This window comes from Synchiropus splendidus, chromosome 13 (genome assembly GCF_027744825.2).
Source record: "Synchiropus splendidus isolate RoL2022-P1 chromosome 13, RoL_Sspl_1.0, whole genome shotgun sequence".
Taxonomy (NCBI): Eukaryota; Metazoa; Chordata; class Actinopteri; order Syngnathiformes; family Callionymidae; genus Synchiropus; species Synchiropus splendidus.
In genome coordinates, this window is record NC_071346.1 from 14563342 (window position 1) to 14590537 (window position 27196).

General features: G+C 41.1%; 1 protein-coding gene across 1 annotated transcript in view; it reads right to left on the reverse strand.

Moving 5' to 3' along the window:
* LOC128769343 (uncharacterized) overlaps nt 1–27196 on the reverse strand; it is a 269837-nt gene that overhangs the window by 93852 nt on the left and 148789 nt on the right. The window contains exon 6 of the mRNA XM_053882992.1: nt 10522–10641. Within this exon, the coding sequence (XP_053738967.1) occupies nt 10522–10641 (120 nt within the window). The remainder of the gene's footprint in view (nt 1–10521; nt 10642–27196) is intronic.

The following is a 27196-nucleotide window of genomic DNA, read 5'->3' on the forward strand; positions in this document are numbered from 1 at the left end:
ATTGAAGTTTCATTTAACTTAGCTGTGTACAGTGTTTTAGAAAGACATGATATGGTGGAGGTATGTCCTGTCTCAGTTCCTTTCTCGATCTTACTGCTGTGAATGTATCTATAGTTCCTGCCTGTTTTGTCACTGTTTAATCCTTTAACATTTCAATAATTCCTCATATAATATGGCTCACTGGCCATTGAGCCTTTGCCCCTTCGGCACCACCATATTGAGCCTGACATTAGAAAATATGCAGATCCTGTTGCAACACATGAAAAGGCACCAAACCTTCCATTAATCATCTGCTGTAGTTGCACCCGTCCTGCCTCGGCCAGTTAGCAAGTCATTAATAAAAGTCGTCGGGTTCCGGCTGCCCAATTTGACATTTCTCCCTGCGTCATTTATGCAAATCCTTTTTTTCGTTTGTTAATTAATGTCCATATATTAATCGGTCAATAAGGCCACGGATTAATCTGAAGTGTTTCTGAAAAAAATGCCAGGGTTTCATGCCCGAAATCGGAGGTTCCGTATGAGCCCTCATGTCTCCTCACACTGTTTATTAAATGGAATGCTGTTGTTGTCTACCTGAAAAAGTATTCTGCAAGTTAAAACTTGAATGACTCTGAGAACAAAAAGTCGATGCTGTTCAGTCCATCACTGTTGTTCATGGCGATTTCTACCAGTCAGGATAGGCCCAAGTTAAGGGCCTTGACTAAGACACCCAGCAGCAGAAAGACGGCATTAGATGGTGGAAGCTCTGACATAAACCATGCAGACCTTGAACAACTCTGGCTCTGTATCATCCCGAATATTGCACTGAACAATCTTGCCGAGTGTTGGAAACAAATAACTAGCCTGCTGGACATTGGTGGTCCTTGGTGATTCCTGTTTGAGGGCAGCTGTTGACAAGTCTCAGGATGGTGGAATGATGACACAAATGGCCCATTTGTGTTCCTCTACTGACAATCTTGGAAAGATGCTTTGTGCACACCATCAGCAATTTCCGTTCTTCATGTAACGCACATTCATTTTGTTATTATAATAAACAACATGTGTTTCTGACTCATGAGGCTTCGTGAAATTGTATCTTCATTTTCACAGCTCAGCAGGTGGCACTCTTTATGCCAAATGATGTGTGGTGTCATTGAAATGGTGGTTCAAAGCCAAAGATTTTAGGGTTGAGAGAGCCATCTAGTGGGCTCTGAAAATTATAACACTGTTTCATGAAGCTTCACCAGCCCACTGCCAGCAATAAAAGGCGGTTTACATTCCACAGAGGAACTTCCACCTTTTTCAATCCAAGAAAATGGATGAGATGCAACTGCAGAAGCCAGTGGACCTGAGAACAAGGACCACTGGAGTGCCTTCATTCAGAATGTGTAGTAGAACTTTGGCTGACATAATGCTGGGAGCTGCATGGCTTAGATGTGGACTTCCGCATATTGGTTCCACAGCCTGGTTAGGAAGGGACCGTTTAGAAAACTCGATTCATTGTGCTGTTCAACCAATCTCTGGTTGGAAAGAAGTGAGGTTTGGTCCTATGAAAGCTTCTTCTTCAACTTCTTCCTAGACAATAGCAATTTCCTACAATGCTACTAAGGGATGATTCTAAAGACAGATTTCCAGAGGCAATAGGAGGCGATCACATTCCACATTTATCCTCATCTCAAACACACTCAATGTGACTGATGCCACAAAAAAAATCTTCTTAACGTTGGTCGAGCATTGTTGACCTGATATGACCAGCGCTTCATGTATTTGAAGCCATAATAGTAAAACTGAACGCTGCAATGTCTTTGTAGTATGTGATCCCTTTGTCTGAGTGTCTGTTTGATAGTGAGGGTTTAAAATCAAGGAGGGGTTCAGTGTGTGACTGACTGTTGAGCTATGAAATATAGAGCACTATTTTTATTTCGCCATTGTTTACCAACAAAACACGCAGTTGTTTAATTCCCTGGTGAACACATGCGCACAACATGAAGCCCCTCTTTTGACAGAAGACAGGCAGGAATGCGCCACTGAATGTTTGTACCTGTGTACGTAAAATAAATAAAAGCCAGACTCAAAACAGGGTTCTGCAGGTTTATGCCATGATAGCTGTGGAGAATGCATGATCAAAAGCTTTTTTTTTTTACATGATTTTTACATGGTCAGTAGAGGAGCCCTGGATGTTATTTGCTTGGACTTGGATAGCTCCCTTATACTCCACTCTCAACATGTATTTATAAATTGAAACACATTGTTCGGCTGTTAACTTGAACCCATGATGAATAAAATATGAATGTTGGGTATGTGTGCGATCAGCCAGGATAAATAAATGCATACTTATACATACACTCCTACACAGTTGACTGTCAAACTGTGTACACACTGGTCCATATTTATTCAACACCCCTACATAATCAAACAGCAGGATCTGTCAGAAACCTGTCATCGCAGTCAACGTTCCCTCGCTGTTGTTAAGGTGTTTGAAAAACATGATCATTATGTTGCTCAAATGACGACAAAGTCCTCACTCTAATTGACACAATGAGTTCCTCCCAGACCTCCATCGTGTCGAAGCCAATACGCTGCAAAGTGGAACGCATAGATGTTTTGCTAGGCATGGGTTTGTTTTCTGACAGTTTGACAGGCTTTTTTTGGCGATTCAAAGGTGTGTCACCCATGGCTACAGTAACACTAGGGTTTGGATTAGCGTTTATTTCAAGTTGGTAAATATATCACGGCTGACATGGCTAGATGTAGATACTGTATGTTTTCATGCTAGGTTAGCTGAGGCTTTCTATGAAGGTGTAGAACATGATCTGTGTCATATTCCATGACTGTTCATGATCAGTATCTGTAGCCTGAACTCAATTGAACACTTTTTCTCCAGAACACTAATACAAATCATCAGATACCCATCGTAGAATCTCCTTTTCTCAAACACAGTGGGAAAAAATATGAATGTAACAGCGATTGGAATATTGTTTTTTCCACTCAGAAAATCAAAGCACGTCAGTTTGTTTTGAGAAGTGAATCCCTCTTTAGTGAGATTGGCTTTTTGTCCACTTCAGGCCACCATAGAACAAGCAACTGGTGGTACCTGCTTGAGCTGATCTGGGCAGAATTAATGTCCGCTGGAGGTCGCATGTCATAGCTCTGGTTGGAGTGTCAGCGTTTTATATACTATTGTAAATAACAGGGCTTACTGTATTTGTATATGGTGGGGACACAATGATTCCTGGGGACACATCGCCCCACCCCCCCAAACTGATGCCTACGAACAAAACACTGCGGAAGAATGTGATTTGACTTACTTTTGTTTTGTTTCTCTAAGTGTATCCAATGTCTTCATTAGACTCAGTGGAAGAAGCAGGTGACAAAAAAGATTTGATTTAGCAAAGTCTACAGATACAGATCTGCAGTCACAGAAATTTGAAAGAGGCAAGACCAAAAGATTTGATGTGCAACTACTAGAAAGACCCTTTCTGCTATCGTGGGAGGTGAAAATTTCATGTTCTGAAGCTTCCCTGAGAAGTTGTGGCACAATGCAGCAAACGCGTTTTTTTATTTTATTTTATTTTCGGAGAACAACCTGGAAGTGGTCGTGTCAGTGTTGACATCACTGTCAGCCACTATCATAAGCAGAACACGGTCAGTATTTTCATTTTTATATAGTTTAAACTATAGCGCTTGTTTGGTTGGAACAAAGAGCCGCACCCACTGCGGCCCCTTTGTGGATCAGTTTGAGACCCCCGCTTCAGACAATTGTTCACATTCTGTGTGTCTGCAACTTTAAATGTTCACCAAAAAAGTTTAAATGCTCTGATCCTCACTAGCACACATTAAATCAGTACTAACTTGAAGTTTGAAGTGCAAAAAATAATTTGGTGAGCCTTGAGGATGTGTTGTAGACCATGTAAAAAATGTGTCCTTGGCTCAGAATATCAATCGCATTCTTCAAATTTTTGTGCTTAAGCATCAGCGATCCCCCAGCAAAAAATCCCTGTCCTTAAAAAATGCGATCGAGATGGTACCAAACTGAGTTAAACTTCCGAACCGTGTTATTTCTACTGCCTGCACGGCCGGCACTTGGGGAAATGCACCCTACTGCGAGATGCTTTAGCGGCTCATTCAAAGCCTTTAATCCCTCATAACTTTGGTCTTTAAAACTTGTAATGGTGGATATGTCTGCGTCAAAGCTGAAAGTGCAGTTATTGAAATAATATTAGGAAACACTATCAGCTCGGCCGCAGCAAGGAGGCACCCTTGTTTAGAATCATTTTTTATGTGTGTAAGATGCCAGGAGCAGAATATTTTATCAACAGTAGCCGATTCATCCAAGACCAGACCTGAAAATGCTGGTTGCACTCAGTGTAAATCATGAATAAATGTGACCCTGCAGACACTTTAAAGCAATTCAAGGAGACACGCAGAGCTTCTTTGAATGCAAACAAGAGCATAAAAGTGGGCCTGCTTGTCCACACTGCGATCATGAGCCAAGCAGACTGAATACAAGAGTGCAGCGCTGGCCTCAGAGTGCACCTTCTCAATAATTCCTTGGAAGTTTCAGCTATTAAAAACCAGTTGATTGGAAAAAAAATAAAGGTCTGGAGGACGAGGAGAAGCAAAACAGAATATGAATCCGTCCTGAATGAGAAAGTGAGAACGTCTCAGTGAATACACACTTGGCTGAATTAAGATCATGTCCCCCCAATTAAAGTTTTAAAAGCCCTAAAGCCCTCTTGGTTCCTCACAATGCACCACACACCTCAGTGTCCAATGGACAAACATGCTACTTGTGACCCATGATGGCTAAATAAACACTTAAACATGAAAACCCACATTAGAAAAATGCCGGGACTAATGTCGGCAAATGAGTTGCCACACAATCTGAAAGGGATCAAGTCAACTGGGCCACTATTCATCCTGGCAGTTCAACACTACAGCGGCACAAAATGCAGAAATGAAAACACACTCGACTTGCAATGATAAAGAGCTTTCATACCCTGGAGTGTCTGTGTGACACTGAGGTGACGCGTACACACTCGGCTGACAGGTCCTTTGTCTGCTTTCTAATCTGTCCTGTGTTAAAGTTTACAAACTTCAGTTGACTTGGAGTTCACTGCTCCTCTTTTTTTTTTTGCTGCTTGTGCTTCAGTCGGAAATGATGAGATCAGACAGCTGGATTGTTTTGTTGGGTGAACACACCCACACAAGCCGCTCTGCTTTCAGACAGGAAGATATAAAAGGTAGGAAAAGTTTGCGAGCGCAGTGTGGATTTCAGTCGCAGTGTTTTAGCTGTGTCTGTTTTCACCAGCAGATCAAGTGACTAGCTTGGACGGAAGGATGCTAACCCATTATTTAGCATTCAGGTTACATCCACCGTGCGACGCACCTTTTCATGTGGTATTTTTTCTGCGCTCGTTTCAAAAATGTGCTCAATAAAAATGGAACACCTATTTTCTAGCAAACCAAAATACAGCACGGAGGAAGTTTGAGCGACCTGTTCGCACAGTTCACGTTCACATTGACTAACAACTGTGATTGCATGTGTTTCCCATATTTTTTTAGCGTTTTTTTTTCCGCAGTTCAGTAACCGATTTGCACTGAAATTACACTAAAGTAAGGACTTGATTCTGCCTTAAGAAAATAAACCTGTGTTGGAAATATTCAACTTGTGTTTTTGACTTGGTTTCTCAACACTTCGCAGCACACGTCAGTATCATTCGCTGTTCATTATAATAAAAGAGTAGGACAGACTATTGAGTAGTGATGGGTCACTGAGGTATCATGAAACTGTATAAAGGCAGGGTTGGTGAAACAGTGTCCTTATTTTCAGAGGCCACTAGCTCGCGTTCTTGGTTTAGAAATGATGAGAGGTTTCATTGTTCAAGTCCAAACATTTCACAGCAAACAGTGCCATCTGGTGGCCTCTGAAAATCAGGACACTGTTTCATGAAACCTCAGATACCCATCACTTCGATTGAGTTAATATTCTGGATAAGATCAACATCTGATGCTAAACAGGATTGACTCTGTTATCTGCTGTTATAGCTGTGAAGTGGCAAGTTTCGTGGAGAGAAAGTAAGTATTGGATCCACTGAGTCATCATGACACTATGGGAGTAATAACAGCAATACTACTCCTACTACTACTGCTACTACTAAATAATAATAATAATAATAATAACCAGTCACAGCCATAGTAAACATTAAAGTCTTTGAGTTTCAGGCTGACAGGACAAAGTGGGCTTCATTTGGAACTCTGTGTTTAGTGTCTCCAGATATGTTTGATAGAAAATGGTTTTCTTTTTGAATATGTGTTTCAAGTCCAGCCTTTTCACCACTTATGAGCAGAGAATTTTCCATGAGCATTGCTGCCACTCAAAAATATTGGAAATGAGAGTGGCCTTCAGTTCCTCCTTAAGAATCGCAGCAGGGGTGACATTTACTTTCCTGCTGGCTAAATGTTGAGTGAAAAATCTCTCACGTCTCTGTCTAAGTACCAAACAAGCGCATTTGTGATTCTGTCCATATTGCAGTGTTTAGAATGCTAAATAAAACATGGTTTATTTTACTTTACTCACCAGACACTTCAACGTAGGGCCAGACCTGAGCGTAGTTTAACCGGCTAATTTTAATTGAATTCATGTTTGTCCTTTAGTAACTTTAAAGCTTAATATGTGGCTGATAAATTTTAAATGAAAAAAAATGTGAAGGTTTTGCTAGGCAATTGACTCATATGGAATGTATTTTTTTTTTGTTCAGACACTCTGTTGATGTTGTTGTGGTACTTATAGAGTGGACATTGGTTCTGGAGGTGTTTTTTTTTTTTTTTTTTTGCACCAATACTTGATTCTCAGCAGCAGTGGTGACTCTGTGTGTGAGTTGAGTGAGTTGAACTTACAAGACACAAAACACATGACACAACTTTACAAAAGATCAAACCCTGAACTAACTCATGATACGCTTTGTAATTTCATTACATTTCAGTTCTTCCCCACCCCTCCAGGAATTACTCTGTCATTCAGAGTTAGCTAAGCATCCACTAGTGATGGGTAGATGAGGTATCATGAAACAGTGTTGCAGGGTTGATGAAACAGTGGCCTCATTTTCAGAGGCCACGAGATGGCGCTCTTGTTTTAGAAAACAATCCAAACATTTTATAGCAGATGGTGCCATCTGGCGGCATCTGAATATCAGAGTACTGTTTCATGAAACCTCATCAATCCTTCAATACTGTGTTATGAAACCACATCGCCCACCTTTTAGTCTTGAGATCTGCTTTGAATGTGTTCCCCCTCTCAGTCACTGTATTCCTCTCTCTTCGCCAGGGCCATCTCCTTCTGCCGACCAGAATCCACCACAGGCTGTGCCTCGGCAACACTCCCTTGACTCTCGTCTTCTTGTATCGCTGTTCCCTCCGTTACCTCATCCACTTTACTCCAGAACCTGTCGCTCTCTGCTTGGCTTCCGAGCCTCGCATCCATCCACAATATTTCATTCTCAAATGAACAAACCCTCCAGAGTCCCCTGTCATGCTCCCTACATTCAACATTTTCTCACTGCTCTTCCCACTGTACTGTTGTGATTTTGAGGCACCTGATGTCATCGGCATAAATATCCTCTTATGAACTCATTTACAGCGACATCATTTTTGTAATCAGTCAATGTCCCAGGACAGATACTCAATTCCTGACTGGAAGTGGAATAAGTGCTTTGAAGTTGAGACTAAATCATACTGAGTGCAGAAAACAAAAACACATTTCAGCGGATGGAGATGGCAGTAAAGAACTACATGGGTACGCCCACGATCCACGCTTCGCAGATGTTTACACCACCTGCAGTCGCCCAGCAGTTACCAGAGGGGACTTTGTTTTTGACATCTGCGTGTCAGCTGACATAAAACAACAGATCGTTTTGAAGTTAATGGTCCATATGGTCGACTGGAACAGGATTATCAAAAACACAGCGCTGCAGTGGGACTTCCTTTTGCCTCTGTATTCCCACAATGCTTTAAAAATGTGCCAGAGTCTATGAATTCTCCCATGGTTGCAGGTAAAAATGCACACACAAAAAAGAAAAGAACTCTCGTAGCAATTATGAATCAGACATTTAAAATCAATGACAAGTTAAAGCTGTTGAAAATGCATTTGAATTACCGTAATTTCCGGATTAAAGGCCCCTACTTTTACTTGCTGTCTGAACCCTGCGACTTATACAAGGACGCAGTTAATATTTGGATTTTTACTGGCTAAAGAGCGTCATGCTGCCAAAATATTGAGCCTTGTCACATCAAACCGATGAGACGTCAGGCGTTTTACTTACCTTAAAAAGCTCAAAATGTTTTTTTTTCGCCACCAACAGAGCCGATCTCTCATCTCCCTCGGTTATGGTGTTGGAACTTCAGACACACTGAGTGAAAACTGTCATGTTCGCACTCTGTGCGCACACTCTGTGTACTGTCTGCTCCGCGTTTTCCCTGTGCTTTTATTTTATTGAGCTCTGTAGTTTCCGTTTCCTATCTTTCCTCCAACTTAATGGCTGCGCAGCTGGAACTCATTCAGTCATCAATCCTTCTGTGGATATCTTCTTGTTGAACTCTGAGTATTTGTTCCCGCTTGAACTCCTCTTCAGCCACTTCCTTAGTTTTGTTTTCTCTTCCTCGCTCCGCTTCTGTTTCCTCTCCTCCATTCTCTAGTCATCCCGCATGTGAGCGTTTTTCAGTCTCACTTTTCATTTATCGATTGTTGTTTTTCCTCCTGTGAGTTTGAGTGTTTCCCTCCACGTAGTGCTTTTAGTAAATTGGACCTTGCGAGTTAAATTCCGAGCGTGTTTGTGTTCTCGCCGTTCTTACAGGCTTGATATTTATTCGCCTCTCTTTTGTTGCAGATTTTTACCCAGTCCCTTCGTGTAGTTCCCGATTCTTGTTTTGGTTCCTGCGCCTTCAGTTTCCTGTTATTGTTCGTCTGTGTTTGCATTATTTGTCTTTATTAAATTTCTCAATTTAACCTTATTTCCATGCCTTCTGTAAGCCTGCAACTACTTGCACCTGGGTCCAACCATAGGCAATCATGACAAAAACAACGCATTTTGAGTGATTTGTTGTCAATAAAAGATGTGAGGAATTGATGATTCAAGTTGAGAACATTGCCCAGTTGGTGTCACGAGTCAGTCTTCAAAGCTGGACCCCATTTTCAAAACTAGTTTAGAAGTGACCCTTTCTGCATTTTTCAGACTGGTGCACCGTTGACCTTTCTACAGCGCAGACAGCACCACTGCACCCACGGCTTATGTATGAACAAGAGCTATTTTCCTTCTTGAAATTAGTAGGTGGGGCTAATATAATATAAAATAATCCAAAATTAGCTGTACAACAGAAGTGTCACCAAGTGGAGTGTGTTTTTCCTAATTCCCCTCCTCACTGTATCTGTGGATGGAGGATAGCTTTCAGTCCCCACAAATCACTGGCTGCCTGCAGAACAAGAATTTGTGCTGTGAGTCTCTTTCCCACCAAATAATAAGATGCCTGCTCCATCCCTCAAAAGTTATGGCCAGTACTCCTGACTCTATCCTGAGAAATGATGGCTTGTTTTTTTTTCCCCCTCATGCTCCAGGTGCTCACTTGGGATATGTAGCTCAACAGCTGTTCTTACCTACCTTGCATTCAAGTGTGTGAAACAGTCTCACACAGAGAGGTTTTCTCCAGTCAGCTCTGTCCAGTTGTTGCAGCTATTACATTTAAAAGATTGGCAAGGTTTTCTCTCTGGGACTGGAGTGTGCCTGAAACCTTCTACTATATATATACCTTTTCCTAGTGAGGAACCAAGAGATGAGAGCCGCGTGGTTGCATCTCATCCGTGACAGCTTGGGGACAAGAGGTAATTTTGACACTGCAGGTGTGTGACATGACGCTGCTTGTTCCAAAACAGCATATATTCCACTCGCGTTCCAACATCCCAGAGCTACAGAAAACACATTTAAAGTAGAAAATTATCAGTCTGAGTTCCATGTCTTTGATCTCATTCAACAGCTTTCTTCGTCTTCTGTTTTCTACCCTCCTGGCTCTGGACTTAATTTATGGAGCTGAACAGTGTGTCTTTGTGTTGCTTCACTCAAAACAGCAGTGTGATCCTGATCATCGTAGCTTCTCTGTTCTCAGGTTTCTCCTTCCGTTCCATTTGTTCCGCCATATATACAGTACACAGTAGAGACGGGTAGATGAGGTTTCACGAAACAGTGTCCTGATTTTCAGAGGCCACCAGATGGCACTGTCTGCTGTGAAATGTTTGGACTTGAACTATGAAAACTTTCTAAACCAATAGTGTACATCACTCGTACACAGTACATGAACGGGACAATTTAATGTGTATGACTTGTCTATCACAACTCAATAGTTTGGTGTTTGGTGAGGGCTTTTCTGTGTTTGCTCTTCAAAATCCAGACATATTTATCTTCCCAGAGAACACTGATCATACTCCAGCCCTTTACATCAACCTTGTGTGTTGAAGCAGCGCAGTTACAAACACACCAGTCGGCGCACACTCACCTGTCTGGGGATCCACTGAGAAGTACTGCTGGCCTTGTACCAGTGTGTACACAAGTTTGGCACTGTTCCCGTATGTAGGGTCATCAGCATCTGTCGCCGTCACCTGAATTATAGACGTGCCTGCAGGGGATCAGGGGGAAGAGGGTGGAAGAAAATGCAGCGTGAAAACACAGAAGCTGTGGAGCTGTGGAGAAGTGGGAAAAAAAATAGTTGTGTTTTGAGTGTCTAAGACAGCTTTATATCAAGACAACCTCCACACTTCACTCCCCCTCCTTTTCCAATCTCTTTCAGATGGTGGCGTGACAAATACCTCATGCAGCCCCCTTCTCTTATACACCCCCACTGTCTTTTTGCCACTCACCTCCTTACTCACAAGCCAAACCTTGTGTCTCACTTGATTTCTCCTCATTTCTTCTCTAATTCTCTTTGGCTGCACTGGCAGTCTCGCAGTTTGCCTCCTCCTCACTTCCTACCATCCTCTTTGTAGTGTCAGTTTGGACCTTTTTTTAAACAGCGGCCGCAGAGAATGAGCAATTTGAATAGTATCAGCACATTTGTATATCACTTAATGTGGTCTGAAAATAAGAAGGCAGTGCTGGAGCTACTTTGTATCTGATCGAAGCCGTACAAAATCTGTGAGAGTGTGCGCCAGAAGTTATTGACACATGTCCCTTCAAAAGAGAATTTGAGGTGGTAAAGAAAATGGTTTCACTGTGCTCTATTTTGTGCAGTGTGAGGCAAATCTATATGGCATTTACTGGTTTGTTTATGGATAAATGTGAATTCAAGCATATGAGTACGTATTTCTTTCGACTTCTTTGCCCACTTGATATGATTTAATAAGATTTCTGTCTTGAATCAATTCAAATATGCCTCTCCTGTCTGGTCTTGTCAGACCACTGCATTCATGGCGTGTATTTCATAGTGCATTTGATGCGTAATAAATCTCAGTGAGAACAAATTTGTCAGCAAACATGGATTATCTCAGATGTAAAAACACGACATCTCATTCACTTGTACCATTCTCCAGCTGAGACCTGAATGGCACCAGCATTAATGTATCCTTTAAACACATCATGACCACCATGGCGTGACATATAGATAGTTGGGAATGTGGATTTTTGCGTCCTAGACCGATGCCAAACGCAGCCTTCAGCATGCTTGCATGCAAGTTTGCGACTGATGGCTTTTGAACAACTTCACTGACTTCGATCAGACTGAATCAGCTGGTTCAGTTGGAGGGGCTTTGGAAGACTGGTGGCTCCACATGGGTTGAATATGGATGGAACAGCACGATGCCTTGCCTATTTGGTCAATACCTTCTGGTTAGGGTTAGACTGCCACACTGTACAGCCACCACTCTACTGGGTAGATATGTGGGTTATAGTAGAAATGTGCTATTTTAATCAAGGTTTATGCAACATAAGTTCATTTTTTATGGTTTCTGTCAATTGTTTTCTTATATTCAGTTTTGTTTAGAAAATCCAACACAAGGAACCTCAAAGAGCACTCAATCTGGGGTCATGGGGCCAGCAGAGGACGCCCACATTCTCAATGAATGAAGCTTTGAGTAACACAACTGTTCAAATGGGTTCAAAGCCTCATGAAGATAGTGCTCCAAATCGCTAAATCTAGCAATGCATAAACCATCAGTAACACAGGAAACCCATATAGCCATATAAACATGGCTGACAACACTTTCCTGCCTGGAACACTACATGGGACGGAAAGGAAAAATGACCATTGAAACATCAAAGCGTCAGTTTCAGCATAGGGCGATGAAAACCACTTTCCCAAACAGCAATATTGTTAGGTTTGCTTGTGCTTTTACTGTTGTACTTCCTGTCTCCCCGCTTTCATCTGTCCTGCTCCTAATGGCGACACACAGCTGGGACTCATTCTGCTGATGATCCTCACATGGATATCTACCCTGCTGCCCACTGTGTGTCGCTAGATGGTCCGCTGCCGACACGTGGTATGATCTCTTGTAGTTACTCTGAGTCTCTTGTCCCTGGTTTGTTGCTTCTAGTTCTTGCTCCGCGTCTCTCTTTGTCCGTACCACTGTGTTGTCAAGGTCACTGTACTCAAACCAGGGCACCACTTTACCAAAAGGTAGATGCTGTGGCCACCATTACACTCATCTGAGAAAGCCCTACAGATCTGTAATAGTGAGGCTAGGCTTTAGCTATCCACATCCCTGTTGGGGAACAACATGTACCGCTAGGGCTAAAGAAGTCCATTTCAGAGTAGATTGGACAAATGTGTATTTATGCGAGTCTCAGTGTGAATGAGCTTCCATCTAATTTACCTCAACAATCGTGGGTTTCTGGCTGTTCCCACCATGTGCTTTTGTTTTTGTGCCTCAAAGCGACCTTACGCACAGTTGTCTGTTTTCATGATTTCCCCCAAAACTGTTGGATCCCAAGCATCACTACATGAAGTAAATGAAATCCAGATTTTAATTTTGAGAAGCTCGCTTGCTCAAGGCGTCATAACATCGGAACATTTTAATCTAATTTTTATTCACATGGAACAGTTGTGTTAATCCTCATTCAAAAAAAAAAAAGTGGATTGAACAACTGCTACTGATAAAGTATGGAGCAGAGGGCGCCAACCTTTTTGAAGCTGTGAGCCAATGCAAGGTCAAGGGGCGACTCAAAGGGCTACAATTATTCACAATGACTGGATGTAAAATGAAAGATGGTTCTATTTTTAGAGCAGGCAGCTATCGTGGTCTCAGTTCAATATATGTATCGATTCTGCTTCATTCTTTCCAAATTTCTGAGTGATTTTATATAGACACAGTGGTGGACAAAATAAAAATAAAGTAGCTGTTTATCATCCAAGAGTGTTCCATGTTTTTCCATTCTCAAACCCAATACCTCCTTTAAACCCAGAATTTGTTTGGAGACTTTAATTTTGCTAAATATGTGAAGCATCATGGTGTGATCCGAAAACATGCAGTCGATACAAGTTGCGACCAAGTAGAACAAGATGAGCCTATTACAGAAAGGATCAATTTTATACTACATTATTTTGTAACATGGCGTGGAAATTCAGAGAGCGACGTTTCCTGTACAAACCAACCTCTGAACAGGGCCACACCCGCAGCATCATACAGGTAAACAGAGTGCAGCCAGAGTTTTGATATGGCTTTTTAAGATATGCTTTTTTATTGCTTAGCAACTAACATTGTTATTCAAAATAAAAACAATTTAATTTAAAAGGCACACGCCGGTGTCCTTCAGTTCAGATCGGTGTAACTACCCCATAAAATGTTTAGCGCATGGTAGGTTTAATGTAAAGGTTTCATTTGCATGTCAAGTGGGCTACTTTTGCTTGTCAAACGTCCAATAAATACTTATTTACACAAGCAAATCTTCCATTAACTTCACCATATCATGGTTTGGAAGTATTAGGTCTGCTTTAATAGGTACAGAGGGGGATACAGTCTCTTTTAGTGAAGCAAGTTAAGCAGACTTCCAAAACCCATTTGACCTGATCTGAAACAAATGGATTCTGCAGTACCTGCTGAGCTCTTTGGACTGCCACTTTGTCCTCAACAAATTAGATTTAAATGACCCAGCAACACAAACAGTCAGACGTAATCTAAAGAAACCATGATCTTAAGCACAGTGGGCATTTTATTTGAGCGCAAAATCGAACATCACCTCTCAGATGAAGTCGGTGGAAGAGCCTGCCATGCTCCGAAAAGCGGCGGCTCTCAGACAGTGATGGATGACGGCAACAAACTTCTTCATTTCATTTCACGAGCCTCTCGTCTAATGATGTTTGCCCACAGATTTGCTTACAAACTGTCTGACTGTCTTGCATCAGCTTGGGAGTGCAGTTTTATGGACTCAAGGCCTCTTGTGATTTATGTTAGCATAGCCCCGCTCTGAGAGACAGTAATTGGAATCAACGCATCACAAAAAATAACTTGGTATAACTGTTAACTTCGGGGCAAAGGCTTATTGTTCTTCACCTCATCTACTGCCACTGCAACTTGCTGTTTAGTAGACTGTGCATCTCCTCTGGTTATGTTGTTGTTGTGCTGAGAAAGGAACTAGTCTCATTGTAAGCCTCAAATGTGAGGTGAAGGTTAGAAAACAAGTAGCTAGTTGCTTTCTTGCATTTAAAACCTTTCTCTTCTGCTGTATTTGGACCCACTGCTTTACGACATGGTCATGGAATTAGGAAAAATATAAAAAAAACACAATTTTCTTCAAGACATTTTATTGTCCTATTTCTAACTATGTTTGCAATAAATTTCTTCTTCAAACTGACAATTTCTGCCACTGCTCACTCTCATGTACTTTATTTTAAAGGCCCATTTTATTTATTTATATTTTGGGATGAGCATCATTTGTCATGTTTTTTTAGAAGGAGAGGGCACAGAACATCACGGACGGCAGTGCTTCATCCAATCGGTGCCCTGGAATCTGTTGCCTGAGGGTAGTGATGGGCTGATGAGGCTTCATGAAACAGTGCCATCATTTTCTCAGTCCACTAGATGGCACTCTCTGCTCTATACGGATCAGGATTTGAGCAACTGTTTCAATGAAACCTCACCCAAGAGTGCCGTCAGGTGGGCTATGGAAATCAGGGCACTGTTTCATGAAGCCTCGTGAGCCCTTCACAACTATTCTTCTACAGTGCTCCAAGTTATGTGGCAGAAATGCCCGGTAAATGCAGTAAGGAATCTCCTTCCACTTACAATAATTCTTTTTAACACAGACCTTATCAAGTACTGTTTAACAGGACATTGATGTTCGGTCATAACATAAGATATTTGAATGTAACAGTCACAGCCCACAATAGATTTTTTTTTTTTCACCAGTTGTGACGTTTTTTAAGGATACATTCAGTTGTCCTTATTTTTCTTAAACCAGATGATGTGGGGATGAGAACAGTCAATGGTGTTCTCAAACACGCCTTCTATGAAGACCCGCTGTTGAGCTGCCAGACTCATCTCAAGTCTGCAACAAGTATCTGTCATTGATTTTCTCAGTACTTTCTGGATAAGTGGCAGCTCAGATGGGCAGACAGCAATGTTTCTGTTGGTTTAAAAAAAAAAAATCTCATTCAGGGATCAAACAGCTGTGTGTTCGGTTGATGCAACGAGAAGAAGGCGCAGACACATCTATTGGTATTCAGGCTGCCCTCTGTGCCGGTCACACTTCGGCAGGATCAAATATTCACACTGCATGCATCCATCTGGAACACATGTTCTTACTATTGGATTGCTACCCACAGAGACAAGATAAGAAGTAGTCTGCGAGTTTGGGGATGGAGACTTAACATTCAGAATTCTCTTCATATTTGAGAGCAGTTTTACAGACAGGGGACGACCACAGGGTGCTGTTGCTATGCTGGCATTAAAATCAAACAAAAAAAGAAGTTTTGTTATTTCAGTCAGAAGACATAAAGGAGATGGAGCAAAGGAAAAGTTGTCACGACTTCCTTATTTTCATTTTTTTGGTCGTAAAATATGCACAAAGCTTAACTCTGTAAAACTGCTCAGAATTTGATCACATAGAAGGAGGAATGTTTCAACGTTCCCTTTCACAGGTTGAAGCGTTTTATTCATTCTTGGATTTCAGAACCAAAAAACAAAATTCAAAGTCAGAGTGTTGACGTTCATTGCACTAATGTGGAGGCCAAACTTGAGCCACAGTCTAAGAGACTTCGATCTATTGTCAGTCTTCACTAAAGCCACTGGGACTCACTCAGATTCGGAGTTTTTAGAAGTGAAGCCACCACTAAGGGTTAAAAAACACAATTAAATTATAATATAAAAAAAACTGAAAATACAGATAAAAGAAGATGGGTTCGTAAATATGAAAGTCACTGCTGAACGTGGTTCAGCAACAGCAGCAGCGTGACTGTGTTCCAGTTGAATATTTCCAGGCGTGCAGCCATTTTAAACCACGAAGAAGATCACGTGACAACATGGCTTTCTCTTCTACAGGACTATATGTGTGAGCCTGCAGATGGATGGTGGATGGATGAGACCCTTCTGACACAGTCATAGCTAGTTTTGGAAGGACCAATGCAAAATGATTCTCCACACAATGGTAGTGATGGACAACTAATAGCATCCTGAAGCTTCATCAGTCAACACGACGAGAACATAAATGACCTGCTGCTGCAGGACACAGCGTTGACTCAATAACTAGAAAGGCAGCTGCATTATGATTTATGGCTGAATGTTTCAGCGCATGAATGACTCTCTAAGTTAAAGTGTCTTTAAGTCAGACTACAGATATTTAGCGGTTTTAGCCTATATATATATATATATATATATATATATATATATATATATATATATATATATATATATATATCATCACTGTTGCTTAACATAGACTGTCTAACCTCCACCATTCACTAGAGATGGGTGGATGAGGTTTCATGAAACAGTGTCCTGTTTGTCAGAGGCCACCAGATGGCACTGTCTGCAATAAAATGTAAACAAATTCGATTAAACCTCAGATAATGTCTAAACTAAGAGCACCATCTGGTGGTCTCTGAATATTAGGACACTGTTTCATCAACACTACTGCACTACTGTTTCATGATACCTCACAGAGTGACTCTGATTCTGAACAGGAATATTCATCTTCTGTAGATGAATATTCCTGTTCAGAATCAGTCAGTCAAGTCCGCTCCACAAAATAATGGAAACACCTGAAAGCTTTTTTAGCTTTCAGGTGTTTCCATTATTCTGTCCAACCCCTGTACGTAATAGTAGCTTCCCCTTTTCTACTTTCAAACTATGTATACTACAAAACTGTGATAGGAATACGCTCACAAATGTTACTCATATTTTACAGGTGTCCGCCATCTGCTTGTGTAAAGTACTGACTTAGTGATGGGTCTCTGAGGTATCATGAAACAGTATTGCAGGGTTTATGAAACAGTGTCCAAATTTTCAGAGGCCACTAGATGGCGCTCTTACTTTGGAAATGATGTGAGGTTTCATTGAATTAGTAGTCCAAACATTTCAGAGGAGACAGTGCCATCTGGTGGCCTCTGAAAATCAGGACACTGTTTCATGAAACCTCATCAGTTCTTCAATACTGTGTCATGAAACCACATCTACCCATCACTATAGTAACTATACTAGGCACCAAATTTGCAGCTAGTCTTGTGTACACACCGGGACTTTGGCACCCAAAGATAAACCCCATAAACTTTGAGAGTAAAGTACACATACTCAAGTAATGTTTAGGCACAAAATAAAACTACATTTTCCCCTTTTACGTATCCAGATCTACTTTTGAAATGGCAGGATATATTACTATATATTATTTTAAGAGGACTTGCAGTCAAACAGTGTCTGCCGAAGGCTGCAAACGAAATCCCCACCTTCAGCTAACCTCTGGTCTCCAAAATAAATCGAGAGCAAAATTCTGCTGCATTTCTATTCAGGTCAAACCGAAAACTCATTGCTATACATGAAGTAGAAAACGTTCTATTATGATTAATGAGGAAATAATGAATAGGCCCGGAATCGAGCAACACCCTCCAGGTACGCTCACACGCTTGGCGCACAACTCACACCCAAGTGGTTGTTGGTTTCCAGCTACAAAAATGACTTCCCACAGTCTCACAGGTTGCATTAAAATAGACATAAATATATACATATAGGTCAATCTGCTGGGAGCCGGTTCAAAATGCATGTCCCGAAGACCTTTCTACAGTACGTCTTCCTACACTAAACAATCCATTTCATCTGAATCTCTAAAATGCATTCATGTCGTCAGCACAGAAACTGCACTCAGCGTGTGTTCGTCCCAGGATGACAGATAAAACCTGGTAAAATAATGGGGGAAAAACTTTCTCCCAGTCATTTATCCAGCAAGATCTTTGTACCTCAGCGGTTGCCATAACAATCTGTCTCCTTCACCTTATCTTGCTTACAGTATTGGTGACCCTGTTTATCCCCCTTTTGAATACTTAATACTTAATATCTATTATGAAAATAATGTAAAAATAGCCTCAAAAAAGCCACAATGAGACCTGATGGAATTCCACTATGTTTTCAAACAGTGCTATAATGAAGACAGAAAATGGTGTAGTATACAAGCCGAGGTTGTAGATGGCAGGGTAACACACAACCAACAAACAAAGAGTGCGGAGCAGCACGTGCATGTGGGAAGCTTCAGCACTCTGCTAGCTCAGTGACATAACAAGCCAAACGTGGAAACAAAACTTGGTGTGGACTGACAACAAGGGCGAGTTGTTATTTGGATTCATGTGAGGCAACCCATTGACAATGAACGAGTGACTGTTACGTTTGCTAGCAGATCTGTGGTCACCTCTACATGCGACTCCAACAGCAGCATTTAGATAAATTTATAATATTAATGTTCTTTGATGATAATGGTTTGAAAACATGAACCTTTGATCGAAGTGTTAAACCCACATTTTGTCCGTGTTGTTCACACCGGTCATTTGACGCTCATCGTAATGAAAAAGCAGCTGAACATTTTATGTAAATATTTACAATAAGCTACATTTTTGGTCCCAAATTCGCACTTTTCTGGGTTCAACTGTTATTGTTGTGAAGTGACGACTTTCAGGGAGAAAGACGAGACAGACAGGGCATTGATGCCATCATTTTGGGAAAGTTGTGGGTCAGCTCGAAAGACAGAGATGTGCATCCAAAGAGGTTACTAAATGCATCGGATATAATTAGTAAAAACAAGATAAAATAAAATAAAACGGCGGTGGTCGATTTTTTTTTTACCATTAAAAAAAAATGGAGGATGCTACATTCTTAATTCGCAATGGGACACACATGGAAAGTAGAAAGAAGACTTTTTCCTCACTTTTCCTAGCATGATAAAGGTGTCCCTTTTTCTTCATTCTTTAATTTTCGAGAAAAAAGCCATCAATTCCATGAATTTAATTTAAAGTCTTGGGCCAGATGCTACCTACCGACTTCACAGTAATACGCCTTAACCACTAAGTCACTGACATGCCACATATAAATGAACCCTAAACATTGCATGGTTCATAGATACAGTATCAGTTGAAGTAGACAAAGTTGGTTCTTCCAGAGACGACAACATTAATGTGTTTGCAATGAGTGTCCCTTCTTTCTGGCATGAGCACCAACCCCCCAAAATGCATGTGCCTATTGCTAACATTTGCCACGAAGGGTAAAGGCTGTTGCAGCCAACGTAATTTCTCTTTTATCTTAAAGCAGCCCTGAGCAAAGTGCGGCCTGGGGGCCAAATGTGGCCCTTTGACTATATTCAAGCGGCCCTCCTGGAGTGAGTATAAAACTGACATTGTTGTTGTTGACATTTTTCTTTTGTGCATTGTTTATTTTATTTTAGGAGTCTTTTTGTCCCTTAAAATACATCAGAATTAAAAGTAGATTTTGAAATGTATAAGGCACATCAAGAATCTTTAAATGGAAATTGGCTTAAATTAAATAAAACACATTTTCTGTGGATTTTTAAAGCGTAAATTCATAATCACACATTATGTCATCACTTGAGTTTTATTTTCAATTTTTTCTTACCTTCCTCTCTTTAGGTTTGACGGCCCCTCTCAACAGTCACAGTTTATAATCTGGCCCCTTTGGGAATTTTGTTGCCCACCTCTGGCTTAAAGATTCCCACATTATAGTTGCAACATTTACTGTATAAAGGGGAGGGTTGGAATGGAGGGATGACAGTTTTAAAGGGGGATGCCATTAATCTTTTATTATCTTTTTTTTTTTTTCCAAGTAGGATGACCCCCCAAACGGAAAACACTGGTGTCTCAGGTGCAATACAATAACAAAGGCAAATTCCAAGGAAAACAAAGGAAAAAGAACTGCATGGCTTTGCTCCTGAAAGAGCTGGAAAGTTGACACCTCAGGTCATGTCCACAAAAGTCAATAAGATGCCCTGGTTTTCATGTCTGGCCCAGATTGCGGCGTCCCCAGTGGAGCGTTAGACGTGTATGATTACCGGGCTTCTACTGAGCCGGGGAAGGTGGGGGCTGCCCAGAGGTGATGGCGAGGACATGGCTGGCCACGATCCGTCACCATTAGGTATACAACATCTATCCATAGTTGAGCATTTTGTGATGCCGTAAGCACACACTATCCACCACACCGCCCCACCGTTTTTTATAGAACGCTGTCATAGAGTAAAACAGCTACTAGTGGTGAGAATTGTTAAATCATTCAAATGAAAACTCAAACACAAATGTTCCTAAGAAGAAAGAGTAGAATGCACTGTACTTTCGCTCGGGCACATTGAAAGAGCAATATAGATTCAAGCACTTTTGTGGACATAAACAGCTTCCTCAGGCACTCAGTGGCTTTGCTCCACCGACAATGGCGGTGTTGGCACATGAAGAGCTCTATAAGCAAACGCGTCACCAACTTCCTTTTCAATTCTCGGCACCTCTTCCAGACTGGAAGTAAATTGCCGGCGGTGACAAGGGTTTTGTCATGGAACTCTGACCCAGCGCTTGGAAATACTTTCACCTCAATAAGTGACACAAAAGGTTCAAAACCCTTTCCCCGGCTTTTAAGAAGTTACAGGTGTGTTGGTGCAGTTGTGTTGCTTCACTGTTGTAAGGTGTATTGTGGATTTATATATATATATATATATATATATATAGTATTACGATGGGTCTCTTAGTACCAGTTAATTCTGTATATACAGTTTTTAAATGTATAAAACTAAAAACAGAGATTGGGACGACGCTCCGAAGTCCGCAAAACAGCGAAGTGATAGCAGCGGTTGCAAGGAAACCCCCCACTCACCCATCAGAATTGACCACCCACCAGCTTAGACAAGAAAACGTGCTTGTGGCCAGATCCAATGTACACAACATCATACTTTCAGATATCCTTTTCATGCAAGAAATACTCAATAATTACATTATGTTGTTACTGAGAGAGATTTAATGTGCTTTTAAATGGATCAAGAAGCAAATCTGTTCAGAATGTTCAGTGAACTTCTGTGTGATTTCACGTTTATACGTAGACGACGCCGGTGAAAACAAGTGGATGAACTGCAATAAACTTCACACCTCGTGAACTTTACACGGAGATGATGCCGTTCGTAATTAGAGCAGAATATGTTCAGGTTAGTGATGGGTAGAGCAGGTTTCATGACACAGTATTGAAGAAGTGATGAGGTTTCATGAAACACTGTCCCGATTTTCAGAGGCCACCAGGTGGCACTGTCTGCTGTAAAATGTTTGGACTTGAACAACTAATTCAATGAAACCTCACATTATTTCAATAACATGAGCGCCATCTAGTGGCCTCTGAAAATAAGTGTTTCAACCTGTGATACCTGCCCTATTCATCCATCATTTTCACAGAGCACTCGATGGCACTCTCTGCTTTAAAATCTCAGGATTTGCACAACTATTTCAATGAAACCTCACATCAATTTTAACTCAAGAGTGTCATCTGGTGGGCTCCGAAAATAAGGACACTGTTTCATGAAGCTTCATCTGTCCATCTCTAAGGACAAACAATCGGTTTACTGTACTTCAGGACAGCTACATCCCTTACTGCTTGAGCACGAGGCTGTTGCTGGCACATGAGGATGAATCCTGAACTGACAGATGGGAACTCTGTTGCACCAGCATGGTTACCAGGGGAGTGTTTTACATGGCGACGAAGCCAGCATCATTGTCGAAAGGTCTCACTCTAAATCCCATTTTCAAAAGTTGTCAGATACAACGCAGACGAATTTGACACTGAATGTCTGTGGATTTGATCATTTACATCTCCATTCCGTATAAAACTGTTCTGATTCTGCTGTGAACAGAATGTTAAAAAAGACAAGATCATATCCTCACATCCAAAGATAAAGAGTCGTGGATTGATCTCACACAAACACTGCTGACGCTGTCATTTATGATAGTGATGAATGCATAAACATACATTTACGGAAGGGGATCAGACCAACAATGGCAGTCGGCAAGTTAATGGGACATTAAATACAATGTTCATTTTGCTAAGCAGTGGTTCACTTTATTACCAGTAGAGTCATCCATGAAAATGACGTAGAAGATAGAGTGGAGGAGAAACACACCAAAAGAAAAAGGTATTTTATGAAAATAACTTTACTGTGGTGACAAATGTCCCTGAGTCACTGTATCTTTATGCAGATGTAAAGGTTAAAAGCGAATGTTAAAATATGCTAATTTAATTTTCAATATTACTTCTGAAAACTATGCAAAACATGACTCATTCTACATTATTCTGATCTTGCTTCGCTCCAGAACTAGATACTTCTTTCAGTACTCTGATAAAAATGCTCTCAGTGTCCCCACTTCTTGGATTGTTCTGTGCTATGATTCCAAGGAATTTAAAGATCTAAGCGAAAGAAATGGTGTTAGTCCCACCAAGCTTCTGTAGCGTCCGACCTTCATGCGTTTCTGCAGTTTGACTGAAGTAGGAGGGCAGCAGCAGCAGGAAAATGCAGATCTTTCTCTGTTCATCCGCCGCTCCATTGTGTAATTGCCAGAGCGCGAGGCTAACTCACTCCCACAAGGTTGTGTATAGGGTTGATACACTCCTTATTAGCTTATATACCTCATTTATTCTGTAAGCAGAAGGGAAAAAAAGAAACACAGTCTGACCCAGTGTGAAATTGAAAAGCTGGTGGCAACGACAAAGAGGAGATGAGTTGTTTTCCTGTGTTGTCTCAGCAAAAATAACCAGAGAGAGAATGAAAATTAGAGTGATTTTCTTGTTATTTGCTGGGACAATGGCGCCGCTGTTGCCACACAGCGTGACCCAAACTCCAGAGCGCCAATTTGGAATCCGCAGATAATACCTGCGTAGCGCGCAATTTAGACACTTGAGAAAGTGTTTCACAAAGTAATGATTTGGCAATAATAAATCCCTACCTCCCAGTTATTTTTCACCAGCTCTCCGTCGGCCTTCAGCCAAAATAAACCCCAGTTTCTTCGCAGCACAGGTTTTTTGTGCAGACGCAAGATTGTCGACATCTGGCCCGGGGTTTGTGTGTGCATTTGTGCTTACACCGGCTTTTATGATAATGGAGCCTTCAACCGCAGTTTGTGATGCCAATGACTGTGAAACGCATTTACCGCAGCCGAGACAGTGGATGTTAGTTTGGTTGTGGTGACTTAGTAAAAGAAGGCGCCTTCCAGCAACCTTTTTTTTTCTCTCTCAGCTTTGTGAAGGCAGGGGCCATATATGTTACCATACTGGTCACAAGACTTGTATTTCGTTGGTCGACGTGACATGGATGAAGCCTCACACTGTTGGCAAAATGTGCCTTTCAAAATGCAAATTTCAAAGGGTCCTGCACCCCAGCACTCTAGTGGGCTCGTGCCTTTGGTGCTCAGGCCAAATACAAAATCGAGACATCCTGTCTCAAAATCCAGGCCTCTTGTGGCCAATGACTGCTTTTGAATATCAACTGTGGGATGGCAAAAAAATATCAGTTCGGCAGGTCTCATGAAGGAATCTTGGCTAAGTTCAGTAACATGCTCAACAGACCATAATATTCATTCAATATTACTATGACATTTTCGTTATCAAACTCATATCAAAGAGGAACTTGAGTCAAATGGCTTCACATAGGTGATGCTAACACGTCCTGCTCGTGAAGATGGAGGTGCTTGGACTCATTACTCAGAGGTTGTAGATAAAGTATCATGAAACAGTATTGCAGGGTTGATGAAACTGAAACTGCTCTCCTAATTTCAGTGGCCATTTGATGGCGCTCTTGGTTTAGAAATGATGTCAGGTTTCATTGAATTAGTTGTTGAAGTCCAAACATTTTACAGCAGACAGTGCCATCTAGTGGCTTCTGAATATCAGGGCACTGTTTCATGAAACCTCATCGATACATCACTAGCTGAAGACACAGATTTCGCGCTGTTATACCACTAAAATCGAAGGACATGCAAGGGCTTAACTGTGGTGAAACTAGTGTGTCATTGGTTATTTAAACCTGCTCCTGCTGTGGTTGATGCTGGACTTCGGTCATTTAAACAATATAGCTCCAAAAATTTACCAACAGATGGAGTTCTTGCACTTGTTTCACATAAACTGCTTTGTATATTTCTATACAGCATTATACCACACTACATTTAACTGAGCTGAGCTATAATGTGAATGTGAATCTGGACATCCATTCATGCCTGTGACAATAACTGGACTGCATTGCATGTCACAACAAAAAAAAGTGTCTACCAAACTGTGACTATGAAGTAGATGTCCACAGGCAACCGCCAGCTGTGCCAGAAACAATCCAGAGATGATCAGCCACATGAGCTGCTAACAGCTCTGGATTGTATATTCCCACACATCTGCAGAACACCACCACACGAGGCAGAATCAGAACTGAACAGAACAGAACAGAATTTCAAGCATCGAGCACTTATCATATCCAGCATATAGCATAAATAAACAGCAATAAAAGGTATTAAAAATAACAATAATAATAATAGTGTTGGGGCCAAAACAGTGTTACGGTCTTTTCGGAATTCAAAGAAAAGATCCAAGAAAAAGAAAAATGAAACTGATGTCCATCTCTCAAGGTTACAGCCTGACATTTCAAAGCCGAATTTATATTTCTCAGAAATATTCATATACAAGCGATGCTCTGGCAAAACACAAAAGCTCTGCATGCCTTGCTGTACACAAATCTCAGCCAATAAGAAGTAATAAACATTCAAAAACATATCTTTATTCTTCCGTAATAAATCCTGAGCTAATCCGACAACTATTGCTCATGAAATTTAAAAATGTTGACTGGATATCTTATTTGATTCACTACCTGATTTATTAGAATTCATATATACTCATATAGATTTATGCACCACTTTCTGTACTTATCCATCACCCAAAGCACTTTGAACTAAGTCACCCATACACACACTGACAGGAGACTAACCTTTCCCTGCCTTTTGAAAATGGGAGGAAACCTGAGAGCCCAGAGGAAACCCATGAAATCACCAGGGGAACATACAAACGCCACACAGAAAGGACCCAGATTCGCCCCATGAATGTCCATAAGTTGGAAAAAAATGACTTTTAAAACTTGTATAGACTTGTTCCATTCCAAAACAAGTTGGTGTGTTGGGTGCATTTGCACAAAGACTACAGTTTAGTTGTCCCCTGCTGCACGGCCAACAAGATGAGCATCGGATACAGTGTGCATAATGAATGAATGGCTCTTTGAAGGTGAAGGCAAATTAACAACACAGAGTGCAGTGTTTGTTTTGGGGAATAAAGGATAACACGAGGCAAGAGAGCCATTAGATCTCATGCCTCCTCCTGTTGAGTGGGGAAGTACTGTAGTAATATATGGATAAACAATGATAGAGACTTCTATTGAAACGTGTTAAAGGAGACCTATTGAGGTCTTTCTTGTTTAAGTGTTAGCTAGAGAGTAACAAGACATCACCTTGACATACACAGACATGTGAAAGAAAGGCGATGAAAGGTAATACGACTACACAATCCTTTCAAGAGGCTTGTCACAAATACCGCAAAAGATTGTGGAGGTGATGATGTACCACACCCAGTAAACACATCTTGAACTCCCAGCAGAAACTATTTAGCCATGAAACAGTGTCTATATTTTCAGAGGCCAGCAGATCGCGCTGTCTTGAAAAACTAATTCAACGGAAACGTCACATCATTTCTAAATAAAGAGCACCATCTAGTGGCCGATGAAAATAAGGACGACACGGCGATACTGTTTCATGATACCTCGCCGACTTCATTAGTACTGTATGTGACAATTGATTTTTACAGGACAAAAACGCTATTCTGCGGTTGCGCCCCTTTAACATTTTTTTTTATTTATTTATATATTTATGGTCAGTAGAGTTGTCCAGTAGGTGAGGCTGCTGCCAGTCACACATCATACACATCACACACAACAGGTCATTGAATTGTCGGGGGAACTTCTGTGTTGGTTCTTTTAGGAGATTTAGCCAGGTAGACTTTTGTTTTACTTCTACTTTTCGTGGTGGGTGTTTGTTTTCAGCAGCAAGTGGGAATAGCGTTGGTCAGGTGTACGCGACCTGATGCTCTAAAGCCACCTCTCAAATGTCATGATGGCAGAGCTAAATCTGTGTGATGCAGCAAAGAGAGCAGTTACTTTACAGATATGGTGGATAAATTGAATTAAAATGTAATGTACCTTGAATATTTTACAGATAGGAGTGGTAAAAAAGACTTTCAATTGTCAATCTAAACTGAAGATGATCTTCTAGTTTATAGATGGCAATGCTAGTTGATGTATAAGAGATAAATAAAAGATGAATTTACAGCATCTCTGCATGAGGTTTCTGTTCAAACCTCATGCTTCTGTGCTGTTGCCCCATGTGTCCCCAAACTAAGTGGAAGGAAATCCATGAGTGTTGTTGTCTCCTCCAAGTGTTTGCTTATTCTCAACAAGATCTTTTTCTTGTCCTATCTACAGCATGATAAGCTATTCCATTCATAACTGTGACACCTCTTATTATTTAACTGCTTTGTAACAACCCACGCAGTCGGACCAATTTTCAATGCATCTGTTGTTCGCAATTGCAATGGGACTTGACTAACTTCTCCAGTGTCCCTGACGGTGACAGCATTCAAACAATTGTCTTTCTTTCATGTACGCACAAGCAGACGTACAACTACAATATCACTGTATTTTACTGTTGTGAG